Here is a 15,203-nt window from a genome sequence, read left to right as displayed (position 1 = left end):
AGGTAAAGGAATGTTAGAGGGTGCGAGGGAAGTGAGGGATAAGAGGAATAAGGGGCACTCTGATTTAGCACTCACTAATGTGGGAGGTGTGCGGGGGGCATGGGAAGGCTGTACAGCACAGAACCCAAGTAGTGACTATATGGCATCCTACTACACTTATGGACAGTGACTGAAATGGGGTATGTAGTGGGGACTTGATAATGGGGACTCTAGTAACCAAAATGTTGCACATGTGTTTGTATATTAATGATACCAAAATCAAAAGTAATGAAGAGAGAGAAGAAAACTAAACAAAAGAACCCCCCCAACCAACCAACCATTGAAAAAAAACCCTCTTAAAAATTACTACGGGTAATCTGAATTTTTCCTAACTTACTACGTATGACGTAAAAGAATGTAAGCTCTCATGTGGGTAACATGTCTATATACTGAAAGAACAGGAACAAAAAGCTTTATGAAATAAATAGGAATCAATGTTTCTTCAAAATACAGTGACCAACCTAAAACAGAGTGCATATTTCTCTAGGATTCCACAAGAAGAAATGATACTATACAAATAAAAATCCCTAACCAATTTTTAGTACTAATGGCAAAGTGGTTATCTGTGAAGTATTGTTTCTCCACCCTAGATTTTAACTTAAACACTTTTCATTTCCTTTGATTAATTTTCATAATTTACTTTAACGAAGGATTCCAAATTGGGTGAGAAAATTTCAAATTGAAATGACTCTTAAAAATTTAATCTAATAGTATGTATAGCAGAAAAAAACAAACTTGAGGCATGAAATTTTTGTCTACAAGGGAATTATTACTCACAAAGTAGATCAAGATCTTAAGTCTTTTGCCATTTATTAAAAATTGCTGAATCTATTTCCCACTTCACAAAAACATAGATGAAAAAATGTCACATAAATGAATTTCCAATAATAGCCAGGGAATAAACAATTTAAGCCATGGGTTCTATACTCCTTGACTTGGATGTATATCCAAGTGCTTGAAGTTTCTTTTGAAATGCTGGTATTTTAGCCCAAAACCAAATGATGTTTTATTATTTCTTCTGAGAAGCTTTTCTTTAGGTTGCAATGAACAAAGTTGCAAACCTTTACTGATTTATGAACTAGCAACAGCCTATTTTTTTATCATTAATCTACAATTATATGAAAAACATTATGTTTACTCAGCTCCCCATTCACCCAGTCCCCACCACAAACGCCATTACGGTCACTTTCCATCAGCATAGTAAGATGTTGTAGAATTGCAACTTGTCTTCTCTGTGTTGTACAGCCCACCCGATGCCCCCACCAACATTACACATACTAATAGTAATACCCCCTTTCTTTTTCCCTGCCCTAATCCCTCCCTTCCCATCCATCCTCCCCAGTTCCTTTCCCTTTGGTACCTGTTAGTCCATTCTTGGATTCTGTGTTTCTGCTGCTGTTTTGTTCCTAGAGTGTTTCTTTGTTCTTATACTCCACATATGAATGAAATCATTTGGTACTTCTCTTTCTCTGCCTGGCTCATTTCACTGAGCATTATAGCCTCGAGCTCCACCCATGTTCTTGCAAATGGTAGGATTTTTTTTCTTATGGCTGAATAATATTCCATTGTATATATGTGTACCATTTCTTTTTTATCCATTCATCTCCTCATGGACAATTTGGCTGCTTCAATTTCTTAGCTATGGTGAATAGTGCTGTAATACACGTAGGGGTTCATTTGTCTTTTTCAAGCTGTGCTACAGCATTCTTAGGGTAAATTCCAAGGAGTGGAATTGATGGGTCAAATGGTATGTCTATTAAGAATTTCTTAGGAAACTCCATACTGCTTTCCACAATGGTTGAACTAGTTCACATTCCAAACAGCAGTTTAGGAGAGTACCCCTTTATCCATAGCCATTCCAACATTTGTTGTTTGTCTTTTGGATTCTGGCAATCCTTACTGGTGTGAGGTGATACCTCACTGTGGTTTTAATTTACATTTCCCTGATGACTAGTGATGTGGGCATCTTTTCATGTGTCTCTTGACTATCTGATTCCTCCTTGGAGAACGGTCTGTTCAGCTCGGCCCATTTTTTAATTGGATTATTTGCTTTTTGTTTGTTGAGGTGTATGAGCTCTTAATATATTTTGGATGTCAACCCTTTATCAGATCAGTCATTTATGAATATATTCTCCCATACTGTAGGGTACCTTTTTGTTCTATCGATGGTGTCCTTTGCTGTACAGAAGCTTTTCAGTTTGATATATTTCCACTTGTTCATTTTTACTTTTGTTTCCCTTGCCCGGGGAGATATGATCATGAAGAAGTAGCTCATGTTTATGTCCAAGAGGTTTCTGCCTGCTTTTTTCTAAGAGTTTTGTTGTTTCATGACTTACATTCAGGTCTTTGATCCATTCTGAATTTACTTTTGTGTATGGGGTTAGAGAATGGTCCAGTTTCATTCTCTTACATGTAGCTGTCCAGTTTTGCCAGCTCCATCTGTTGAAGAGACTGTCATTTCCGCATTGTATGTCCATGGCACCTTTATTGTATATTAATTGACCATATATGTTTGGGTTAATGTCTGGACTCTATTCTGTTCCACTGGTCTGTGGGTCTGTTCTTGTGCCAGTACCAAATTGTCTTGATTACTGTGGCTTCGTAGTAGAGCTAGAAGTTCGGGAGTGAAATTACCCCCACTTTATTCTTCCTTCTCAGGATTGCTTTGGCTATTCAGGGTCTTTGGTGTTTCCATATGAACTTTTAAACTATTTGTTCCAGTTCATTGAAGAATTTTGTTGGTAATTTGATACAGATTGCATGAAATCTGTATATTGCTTTGGATTGCCATTTTGACGATATTAATTCTTCCTAGCCAAGAGCATGGGAAGAGTTTCCATATGCTAGTGTCCTCTTTAAATGCTGTTAAGATTATCTTATAGTTTTCAGGGTACAGATCTTTCATTTCCTTGGTTAGGTTTATTCCTAGGTATTTTATTCATTTTGATGCAATTGTGAATGGAATTGTTTTCCTGATTTCTCTTTCTATTAGTTCATTGTTAGTGTATAGGAAAGCCACAGATTTCTGTGTGTTGATTTTGTATCCTGCAACTTTGCTGTATTCCGATATCAGTTCTAGTAGTTTTGGGATGGAGTCTTTAGGGTTTTTTATGTACAATGTCCTGTCATCTACAAAGAGTAACAGTTTAAATTCTTCTTGACCAATTTGCATACGTTGTATTTCTTTGTTTTTCTAATTGCCGTGGCTAGGACCCCCAGTACTATGTTGAATAATAGTGGGGAGTGGGCATCCCTGTGTTGTTCCTGATCTCAGAGGAAAGGCTTTCAGCTTCTCACTGTTCAGTATGATGATGTTGGCTGTGTGCCTATTATATATCTCCTTAATTATGTTGAGGTACTTGCCCAGTATACTCATTTTATTAAGAGGTTTTATAATGAATGGATGTTGAATTTTGTTTAATACTTTTTCTGCATCTATGGAGATGATCATGTGGTTTTTGTCTTTTTGTTTATGTGTTGGATGATGTTGATCAATTTTTGAATGTTGTGCCATCTATGCACCCTTAGGCTGAATCCCACTTGTTCATGTTGTATGATCTTTTCGATGTGTTTTTAAAACGGTTTGCTAATATTTTGTTGAGTATTTTTGAATCTACATTCATCAGGGATATTGGTCTTTAGTTTTCTTTTTTGGTGGGGTCTTTGCCTGGTTTTGGTATTAGGGTGATGTTGGCTTCATAGAATGAGTTTGGGAGTATTCCCTCCTCTTCTATTTTTGGAAAACTTCAAGGAGAATGGGTATCATGTCTTCTCTGTATGTCTGAAAGAACTCCAAGGTAAATCTATTTTTCCTGGGGGTTCTGTTCCTGGGTAGTTTTTTTGATTACCACTTCAGTTTCTTTGCTGGAAATGGGTTTGTTTAGATTTTCCATTTCTTCCTTGGTCATTCTTGGAATGTTGTACTTTTCTAAACACTTGTCCATTTCTTCTAGGTTTTCCAGCTTGTTAGCGCATAGGTTTTCATTGTATTCTCTAATAATTCCTTGTATTTCTATGGGGTCCGTCGTGATATTTCCTTTCTTGTTTCTGATTCTGCTGATGTGTTTTGATTCTCTTTTTCTCTTAATAATCCTGGTTAGAGGCTTATCTATTCTGTTTATTTTATCCAAGAACCAGCTCTTGGTTTCATTGATTTTTTTCTATTGTTTCATTCTTCTCCATTTTATTTATTTCTTCTTTGATCTTTATTATGTCCCTTGTTCTGCTGACTTTAGGCCTCACTTGTTTTTCTTTTTCCAATTTCCATAATTGTGACATTAGACTATTCATTTGGGTTTGTTCTTCCTTCTTTAAATATTCCTGGATTGCCATATACTTTCCACTTAAAACTGCTTTTGCTGCATCCCACAGAATTTGGGGCTTTGTGTTTTTGTTATTTGGTTCCATGTTTTGCTTGATCTCTATTTTAATTTGGTCATTGATCCATTGATTATTTAGGAGCATGTTGTTAAGCCTCCATGTGTTTGTGGGCCTTTTTGCTTTCTTTGCACAATTTAGTTCTAGTTTTATTACTTTGTGTTCTGAAAAGTTGGTTGGTAGAATTTCAATCTTTTTTAATTTACTGAGGCTCTTTCTGTGGCCTATAATTATGTGGTCTGTTCTGGAGAATGTTCCATGTGCACTTGAGAAGAATGTGTATCCTGTTGCTTTTGGGTGTAGAGTTCTATAGATGTCTATTAGGTCCATCTGTTCTGGTGTGTTATTCAGTGCCTCTGTGTCCTTATTTACTTTCTGTCTCGTATCTATCCATTGAATTGAGTGGGGTAGTGAAGTCTCCTAAAATGAATGCATTATATTCTATTTCGTCCTTTAGTTCTGTTAGTATTTGTTTCACATATGCTGGTGCTCCTGTGTTGGGTGCATATATATTTATAATGGTTATATCCTGTTGTTGAATTGACCCCTTTATCATTATATAATGTCCTTCTTTATCTCGTTACTTTCTTTAAAGTCTATTTTGTCTGATATTAATACTGCAACACCGCTTTTTGCTCCCTGTTGTTTGCATGGAATATCTTTTTCCTTCCCTTGACTTTTAGTCTGTGTATGTCTTTGGGTTTGAGGTGAGTCTCTTGTAAGCAGAATATAGATGGGTCTTGCTTTTTTATTCATTATATTACTCAGTGTCTTTTGATTGATGCCTTCAGTCCATTTACATTTAGGGTAGTAATTGAAAGATATGTACTTATTGCCATTGCAGGCTTTATGTTTGTGGTTACCAAAGGTTCAAGGTTAGCTTCTTTAGTATCTTACTGCCTAACTTAGCTCACTTACTGAGCTGTTATATACACTGTCTGGAGATTCTTTTCTTGTCTCCCTTCTTATTCCTCCTCCTCCATTCTTTATATGGTGGGGGTTTTATTCTGTGCTCTTTTGTGTTTCCTTTAACTACTTTTGTGGGTAGTTGATTTTATTTTTTTGCCTTCAGTTAGTATTTGGTTGGTCTGCTTTCTTTGCTGTGATTTTATTTTCTCTGGTGATATCTATTTATCCTTAGGAGAGCTTCCATCTACAAGAGTCCCTCTAAAAGACCCTGTAGAGGTGGTTTGTGGGAGGCAAAGTCCCTCAACTTTTGCTTGTCTGGGAATTGTTTAATCCCTCCTTCGTACTTAAATGATACTCATGCTGGATATAGTATTCTTGGTTCAAGGCCCTTCTGTTTCATTGCATTAAATATATCATGTTACTGTCTTCTGGCCTGTAAGTTTTCTGTTGAGAAGTCTGGTGATAGCCTGATGGGTTTTCCTTTGTAAGTGACCTTTTTTCTCTCTCTGGCTCCCTTTAATACTCTGTCCTTGTCTTTGATCTTTGCTCTTTTATTATGTGTCTTGGTGTTGTCCTCGTGTCCCTTCTGTTGGGATTTCTGTGTACTTCTGTTGTCTGAGCGACTATTTCCTCCCACAGTTTTGGGACATTTTTAGCAATTATTTCTTCAAATATGCACTCTATACCTTTTTCTCTCTCTTCTTCTGGTACTCCTATAATGCAGATATTGTTCCTTTTGAATGGCCACATACTTCTCTTAAAATTGTTTCGTTCCAGCCAGAGACGGGTAAGATTCCTCAAGGGAGGAACAACCTAAGACAGGCACAGTCGCAGGGGGGTCATCAGGTGAGAAATTGGGGATCAACAGAGGTGAGGCTTAGAACCTCACCCCCCCGTTCTGAGAGAAATCTTCTGCATATGTGGATGTTTTATGGCCCTTGTCTAGCTTGGATTAACACATAGTCTACAGGCACACACCTGATCATCTACATTTGCTCTCTTACAACACTAAACTATGTTTTCTACCTTTATCTTGTATCTACCTACCACTTCAGCATTTTATTAAAAATAATAAAGAGAGAAAGGTGGTATCTACATATAAATCAAGTATAAAAATCAAATGAATATTCATATTTGAACTGTTTATAGTTCATAATGCATGAGCAAAACTGAAAGCTTCTGTGATGACTGCCCTTGTACTGTTCACTATGTAACTTATTCATTATGTAAGAATTTGTTCTCCATGTAAGAACTTGTTTGTTATGCCTCAGAAGATTGGAGACTGACGAAAATTAGGCTTGGGGTGGATTAATGATTGTGCATTGAGCATTGACTCCCCTATACAGAATTTTATTGTCATTAACAACCATTTGATCAGTAAATATGAGAGATGCCCTCACACACACAAAAAAAAGGACAGACTTCCAATAGTAAAATAAATAAGTAACCGGGATGTAATGTATAGCATAAGGAATATAGTCAAGATATTGTAACAGCTTGGTAGGGTGATAGCTGGAACCTAGAATTATGTATATAAATGTTTTATCACTGTGTTGTACACTTGAAAAAAAAAAATGTAAATCTATTCTAACTGATAAAAAAAAAAAATTGTTTCGTTCCTGTAGATACTTTTCTCTCTCTCTGCATCAGCTTCTATGCATTTCTATTCTCTGGTTTCTATTCCATCAATGGCCTCTTGCATCTCATCCATTCTGCTTTTAAATCCTTCCAGAGATTGTTTTATTTCTTTATTTTCCCTCCCTATTTTGTCCATTAGCTCTTGCATTTTTCTCTGCAGCTCCATTAGCATGGTTGTGACATTTACTTTGAATTCTTTTTCAGGAAGATTGGTCACGTCTATCTCTCCAAGCTCCTTCTCAGGGGTTATCTCTGTGATTTTGGTCTGGATCAAATTCTTCTCCCTTTTCATGGTGATAGATGTTGTTTTGCAGATCTGGCATGTGTTTTGGCTGGGAGAACGTCCCTTCTTGCTAGTTTGTGGCCTTCCTCTCCTGGGAGAACTGCAGCCCTCAGCGGCTTGTGCTGGGCAGCTGTGTGCAGATGGGGTCTCTGATTCTTGCTGTACCACTGTGGACTTAATCTCTGCGGTTGCTCTGGGCATGGCCGCTCTCAGGCTGTTCCTTTGCTATGGTGGATCCGCATCAGAGGGGAAATGATCAGGAAGCTGTTTATCACTGTGAGGTGTCTCACAGCTGTATTGCCGCGCAGAGAATGAGAGTGCCAAGAGTTCCCCAGGATTCCCAGCAGTTGGGCTAAGTGTCCTGGCACACTTCCATTCAGCTGTGAGGCCCCTGTCCCTTTAAAGGCTCTCAAAGAGCACTCGCTTTTCTTTGTCCCAGGGGCACCGGCTACAGGGCCCTCCTCACAGTTCTCACTCTCCTGTTTCCCTAGTATCCAGCACCCCACACACTGTGTGTCTATGCTCCAATGCAGATGACTAGGGCTGGGTGTTTAGCAGTCCTGGGCTACCTCTATGTCCCTGCTCCAAGTCCTCTACTCCTGCGGGAGCTGGGGTGGGAACGCTTGGTTCCCACCATGCTGCAGCTTGTATCTTACCCCCTTTGCAATGTGCTGGTTTCTCACAGGTGTAGATGTAGCCTGGGTGTTGTCCTGTATCTTCTGGTCTCTGTTTTAGGGATAGTTTTATTTGCTGTATTTTATATATATATATATATATATGGTTTTGGGAGGAGATTTCCACTGGTCTACTCCTGCTGCCATTTTGGCTCCTCCCACACAACAGCCTATTTTTAAAAACTAGTTAAGCAATATACAGTGAGAGTGCAAGCTCTCTGGTTTTTTAACTATAGCTGCTCTTAGTCCCAAATGACAAATGAGGATGACATGTAGGCTGTAGACACTGATAGTTTCACTGGCTACCTGCTCAAATTAACCACAGTCTACAATTCACAGGTGGTAAAATATCTGGACAGTCTTCCATTACATACTCTATATGTCAATAAAAGAGGAATAAAAAGATGATACTAAGTTTGTGATGGATATTATGTTTGAAGATTGTGATGGATGAAACTAAGATTTTGATGACAAACTATGGCCCATCAGACAAATTCATGTTCTTGTACATAAGATTTGCATGGGATACAGATACACGATTGGTTTATGACCTAACTGTGTTTTCAGGATACAACATAAGGATTAAGTAGTTGTAAGGATACCTTATGCACTCATCACTTTTCCACTGGTGCCTAGCAAACTACCAATTAAGTTATAACTAAGCAGCATTTCAACTGCCATAAGTATCACATACTTGAACACTTCCCATTTTATTTTTTTAATTACCAGCATATCCATTATCTCAAAACAAAAACAGCATGTGGAAATGTGAAATGGTATTCTCCATTGATGGGAAAATATTGTACTTATTATGGAACAATGTCCTTCCTATTCTAAAATGTACACTGACACTACCAAAGTGCTGATAACTAAAGCTATGTTATAGGAAAAAGAAAAATTAATAAATTTAAAGCACAGCATCTCATCATACCACAATGTCACAAAATTTTAAAAAGAAGGAAAGGAAAATTAAAGCTGAAACCAAAGTTAGTTCTGACCAAGCAAGAAAAGCACTTTATAGACACTGAGTTAATTAAATGATGTTTGATTGCAACAGGTGAAGAAATACTTCTAGAGGAAGTAAAGTATTTCCAGAGACTGGAAGCAACATCAGTAGAGTCAATTAAATAACAAAGGTAAGTCATTTCAAGGAGTTGTTTCTTGTCCCTTAAAAAATGTCCAACAGTCGTTACTAATATTACTCAACTGATAGGTTTTTGTTTGAAGAACCAATTCCAAATAAGAAATGACAGAAGAAACATTAAAATTACTGAACTGGAATCTGCTAAAATGTATCAAAACTGATCATAAGGAAAATATGTGTGAAGGGAGCAAAAGGCTCATTTGGAAAAATTAACAAAGTCTATCTAAAAAAGTGTAAGATGACAGTGCCTTTGGTTATGCATTTAATTATTCACTGCCAGATATTTTATGAAAAATACTTTGTGTTCACTCCTTGAAGACATAATGAACATCTAAGTTCTATGAATTTTTGTCATACATAGAAGCTGACAGTCAAGACTTGTGCTATGGATTAAAACGGTGAAGTTGTATTGCAATCTTTGGGGCACTCAGCACTGAAACTGAAAATTTCTGACTCAGAACCATCAGCCACTTACTGAACACTGCCAAGTTTTTTCAATTTCACAATGATTCTTTAAAATTTCAAACTAAAAGTACAAAGCAACTGATGCAAAAGTCATTTTAAAGACTTTTTTTATTTACATGTGCTATTAAGCTGCATTAAACAGTTTCTGTGCTGTTAATAATTAAACAAGCTAGATATCCATTCCCTCAAACATTTGCAATATGCATACTCTTCAAGCTCAAAGAGCTGCACACCATCTTTCAAATCTCACTGCAGGTGCATAGTATATTTTCATATTGCAAAAGCTTTCTGTGCGAGTGAGGTTCAAACTGACTGACTTCCAATCAGAAAGGATTAAAAGAAATGCAATGAAATGTGAAAGGAAAATAACAAATAAAAAAAATTAAAAGATCAAGTATAAGAATTAACAGGTTGTGCTGTCTTCCTCCAATTAAAATATGTTCAATAAAGTATGTTCATAGTTTGATAGAAGTACATGGCAGTATCTATTTGTGTGAAAAGATACTTTTAATGATTAAACATATAAAAATCTCATTAAAGGAATATTTTTCACAGATACACACTTATAGCTGATTTTCATTACAGGGAACGTTGATGTAGAGACCTGCAAAGTGGAAGTATATTTCCCTGTCAGGAGAAAAAAACCAATTACTGCATATGCTGACTTTGATCAATTGAAGTCATAGCAGTATTTTTTCCCTACTTTTATATAGGTACCTAGACAATATTCTGAATTTAACCTCTTGGCTTCAAAAGCTTAAAACACTAGCTAATAATATCCCTTTAAAGAAATGTTTGCTGACTTTTGCATAAAAAGTTTCTGAATTGTATTTTCAAAAATGTAACATAATGGGATAGACTAGAAAATATCAGTGCCACATATATTTTTTAAGTATTGCAATGAAATTTTATTTTATAATAGTAAGCATATCAGTTAACATTATATAGAGGTTTTACTGAAATGTGGTGAAAAAATTTTGGGAAACAGCATGCAGTCAATGTGATTAACACAAAACCTTTACTTTACTTCTTCACTCACAGTGACGTTTTGTTTCCATGTTAAATTTTTCTGATTATTTTTGTGCACATATAAAAACAATAAAAGAGGCACTGAAGAAGCTATTCTAAGCTCAATTACAATAAAAATTACAAATATTTTTGCCTGTGTGAAAGGATTTTAAAATCCTTTGGGCTTAATTATAATTGGGAAGAAACTGGTTGTATGTATATATTTCACATTAGATTAACTTTTTTCCAATAACACAAGACTTATTCATAAAAATAACCTGGTGTTCGACTCCCTGGAACTTTCATGTAGAGCTGAACTGTATTCATGCCCAAAATGGTATGACCAAGGTGGCTTAGAAGATTTCCTGCTGATATGACACGCACAAAAGCAGGCAGTTTAGTCAGCTCACGTAGCTGCAATTTCCACCTGAAATAAAATAACAGATCAAAACTGTAACATTGCTGCAAATATTTAAGAGAATTAACCATGTTCTTGAAACCTGGTGATCAATGAAAAAAACATTTAAATTTCCAATTATTATACTTCTAAAGTTAAAACACTTGAGTGCTTCACTTTTTCCAAAGGAAAAAAGTCTGAAAACAAGTAGGTCACTAAAAATAAGAAATCACAAACATTTAAGATAGCCATGGCAAATGAAAAGAAGTGTTCTTTATTTAAAAACTTGTAAAATTAATGTGATATTCTTCAGTAACAAAAATCTAAATGCAAAAATCAGTAAAATAATTTCATAATGCTAGTGTTCTTAGCTGAGCCTTCAATGGCAACATAAAAAAGGATGACGACTACAGATGACAAAATAAAAAAACATGTGATTTCCAATGCTGCAATCCTATTTGCATTTCATGGACATAGAACAGGATAACTTACTTTTTCTCATCAGAAAGGTCAATGTTGGTCCCAAATTTTATAGTTTTAAAAGGTCCTCTCCTTCTCCTTTCAGAACTTAAAAAAAAAAAAAAAATTTAAATCCCTGTCTTTTGGAAAGAAATTCTTAGTAAAAATCTTAAAAGTTTCTTACGAATTTGAAGATGTGGATACATTATCTGAACATTCCTTATGTTGTGTTCTTTTCTCATTTTCTTCCTACATATTAAGCAAAAAATTGATGCTTAGTATCTATTATAGGCTAAGATTTTCCTTAGACAAGTGAATAAAATAGTTATGTTTACATGAGTCTTGTTGGCTACAATTTGAAAATTAAGTTTCTTCATGCATTATTTACCAAAATATATCCTCAATAACCGTATTTAAAAAAGAACATGAGGAAAAGAGCCAAGATGGCAGCATGAGTAGGATGGCAGAAATCTCCTCCCACACCATATATATTTTTGAAAATACAACAAATACAACTATTCCTAAAAAAGAGACCAGAGGATATGGTAAAACAACCAGGCTACATCTACATCAGCAAGAACTCAGCATCTCACAAAGAGTGTAAGAAACAAGCCGCGGTCTGGCAGGACACAAGTGTTCCACCAAACCCAGCTCTCCAGCAGGATGAAAGGAGTTGGAGTGGGGAGGGAGTGAAAACCCATGATTGCTAAAAAACCAGCCCTAGTAATCCACACTGGGAGCACAGACACACACTTCATGGTGTGCTAGATATTAGATAAATGGAAAAGGCAAATGTACGAGTAGGGCCCCATAACTGGCTCGCATGGGAAAACAGAAAAGCGAGTATTTTTGAAAGTCTTAAAGGAGCAGGGGCCTCACAGCTGGATGGAAACGATGAAGAACACTCAGCCCAGCAGCTGGGAATCCAGAGAAACTCCAGGTGTCCTAACCCCTTGGGCAGAAGCACAGCTCTGAAGCTCCTCATAGCAATAAGAAGCTTGCCAGGCGTTCCTCTGGCCGGCACAGCCACTGACACAGCTGCCCAGTAGCCGGAGAGCAGCGGCGGTAGTCTGTTGTTGGGAGGGGACACGCATTCACAAGGCAACGATGGAGCAGCCCAGGAGCAGCTACACAAGCACACAACAGCAGCAGAACAGCCTTGGAGTGGCCACACCCCCAGCAGCAGCCCAGAATCTCCTCCCAGCTGACAGCAGCCAGGGCGAGACATAAAGGTTGCCGCCAGCAGGGAGCTGTGAAGTGCAGGCAGAACCCAGGGCAACGGGCAAGGACCCGAAAGAGAACACAGCTGCTGTGCCTGCTACTACCCACAGGGCTCAGGGCTATCCTGATGGTAAATCTGCAAAGGGGAGCTTAGCGGACTAATGTGGAGGCTGCTCAAGGAGTGCAGGTAACTGACACAGGCAGCAGAGAAGGGCAAGGTGACCAGCAAGCAGGAAAGGGCTTTGTTCTCCCAGCTGATATACATGCTAACTACCTACAGCTACCTTTTCGACATGAAAAGGCAGAAGAATTTGGTACAATTCAGAATTACCGAGACAATGCCCAAGAGAGGGCCCGGGGAGATAGATTGAACCAATCTTTCTGAAAAATAATTCAAAATAAAGGTCATAACCATGCTGATGGACCTACACAGAAATATGGAAGAGCTAAAGGAGCAAGTAGGGAGGGAGTATACAGAAATAAAACAATCTCTGGAAGGACTTAAGAGCAGACTGGATGAGGGACAAGAGGTACTTAATGGAATAGAAATCAGAGATCAGGAATACAGGAAAGCTGAAGCACAGAGTGAAAAAAGGATCTCTAGGAATGAAAGAATATTAAGAGAACTGAGTGACAAATCCAAACAGAACAATATTCACATTATAGGAGTACCAGAAGAAGAAGAGAGAAAAAGTATGAAGAAATCATTGCTGAAAAGTTCCCCAAACTGGGGGAGGAAAGAGCATCTGAGATTATGGAGGCTCACAGAACACCCAGCAAACGGGACCCAATGAAGACAACACTAAAACATCTAATAATTAAAATGGCAAAGATCAAAGACAAGGACATATAATTAAAACGGCAAAGATCAAAGACAAGGACAGTATTAAAGGCAGCAACAGAGAGAACAAAGGTCACCTACAAAGGAAAACCCTTCAACCTATCATCAGACTTCTCAACAGAAATCTTAAAGGCCAGAAGAGAATAGCATGAATAAAGATAAGAGAAGAATGCCATGAAACAGTGGGGCCTTGAATAAGGAATACTGGATCCAGTATGATTATCATTTAAATATGAAGGCGGGATTAAACAATTCCCAGAAAAGCAAAAGTTGAGGGAATTTGCCTCCCACAAACCACCTCTATGGGATATTTAACTGGGATGGCGCTAGATGGAAGCACTCCTAAGGTGAAATAGATGTCATCAGAGAGAATAAAATTACTGCAAAGACAGACCAACTGAATACTAACGGCAAAAAATAAAATCAACTATGCACAAATGCAGTCAAAGGAAACACTAAAGGCTACAGAATAAAACACCTAATATATAAAGAATGGAGGACAAGGAATAATTACTGAGAGAAATAAAGACTCATCAGGCTGCGTTTATAATAGCTTAATAAGAAGGTTAAGTTAGACGGATAGACAGTAAGGAAGCCACCCTTCTACTTTTCATAACCACGAATCAAAAGCCTGCAATAGCAATAAGTACATATCTTTCAATAATCACCTTAAATGAAAATGGACTGAATGCACCAATCAAAACACACAGAATAGAATGGATACAATAGCAAGACACATCTATATACTGCTTTCAAGAGACATACCACAGACCCAAAGACATACACAGACTAAAAGTAAATGGATAGAAAAAGATATTTCATGAAAACAACAGGGAGAAAACAGCAGGTCTTGAAAAACTAAACTCAGACAAACTAGTCTACAAAACAAAGAAACTAAAAAAGATAAAGAAGTACATTACATAACGATAAAAGGGTCAGTCCAACAAGAGGACATAACATTTATAAATATATATGCACCCAATACAGAAGCACCAACATATGTGAAACAAATACTTAAAGAATAAAAGGAGGAAACAGAAAGCAATCAGTCATTTTAGGAGACTTCAACACACTACTTATTCCAAAGGACATATCCACATACACACAGACAGAAAATAACTAAGGACACAGAGGCACTGAACAACACACTAGAACAGATGGAACTAATAGACATCTATAGAACTCTACACAAAAAATCAGCAGGATACACATTCTTCTCAAGTGCACATGGAACATTTTACAGAATACACCACATAGTAGGCTACAAAAAGAGCCTCAGTAAATTCAAAAAGTCTGAAATTCTACCAACCAACTTCTTGGACTACAAAGGGATAAAACTAGAAATGAATTGGGAAAAAAAAAAAAGCAAAAATGCTCGCAACACATGGAGGCTTAACAACATGCTCCTAAATAATCAATGGATCAATGACTAAATTAAAATAGAGATCAAGCAATATATAGAGACAAATGACAACAAAAACACAAAGCCCCAACTTCTGTGGGATGCAGCGAAAGCAGTCTTAAGAGGAAAGTATATAGCAATCCAGGCATATTTAAAGAAGGAAGAACAATCCCAAATGAATAGTCTAAAGTCACAATTAATGAAATTGGAAAAAGAACAAATTAGGCCTATAGTCAACAGAAGAAGGGACATAATAAAGAGAAGAGAAGAAATAAATAAAATTTAGAAGAATAAGACATAAAAAAATCAATGAAATCAAGAGCTGGTTCTTTGAGAAAATAAACAA

At 37.0% G+C, this 15,203-nt stretch overlaps 1 protein-coding gene across 9 annotated transcripts in view; it reads right to left on the bottom strand.

Annotated features, from left to right (window-relative positions):
- Positions 1-15,203, bottom strand: part of LOC130682144 (lysine-specific demethylase 6A-like) — a 238,338-nt gene that overhangs the window by 94,278 nt on the left and 128,857 nt on the right. For all 9 annotated transcript variants that reach the window (XR_008995425.1, XM_057496299.1, XM_057496292.1 and 6 more), the window contains 3 exons: positions 11,578-11,642; positions 11,427-11,501; positions 10,816-10,964 (listed from right to left, as the gene is read on the bottom strand). Coding sequence is in view for 8 of the 9 variants with exons in the window: in XM_057496299.1 (XP_057352282.1) it covers positions 10,816-10,964; positions 11,427-11,501; positions 11,578-11,642 (289 nt within the window). In the remaining variant the exon portion in view is untranslated. The remainder of the gene's footprint in view (positions 1-10,815; positions 10,965-11,426; positions 11,502-11,577; positions 11,643-15,203) is intronic.

Source organism: Manis pentadactyla, chromosome Y (assembly GCF_030020395.1).
Source record: "Manis pentadactyla isolate mManPen7 chromosome Y, mManPen7.hap1, whole genome shotgun sequence".
Lineage (NCBI taxonomy): Eukaryota > Metazoa > Chordata > Mammalia > Pholidota > Manidae > Manis > Manis pentadactyla.
The sequence above is the reverse complement of the archived record's forward strand: the minus strand, read 5'-3'. Positions and strand labels throughout refer to the sequence as shown.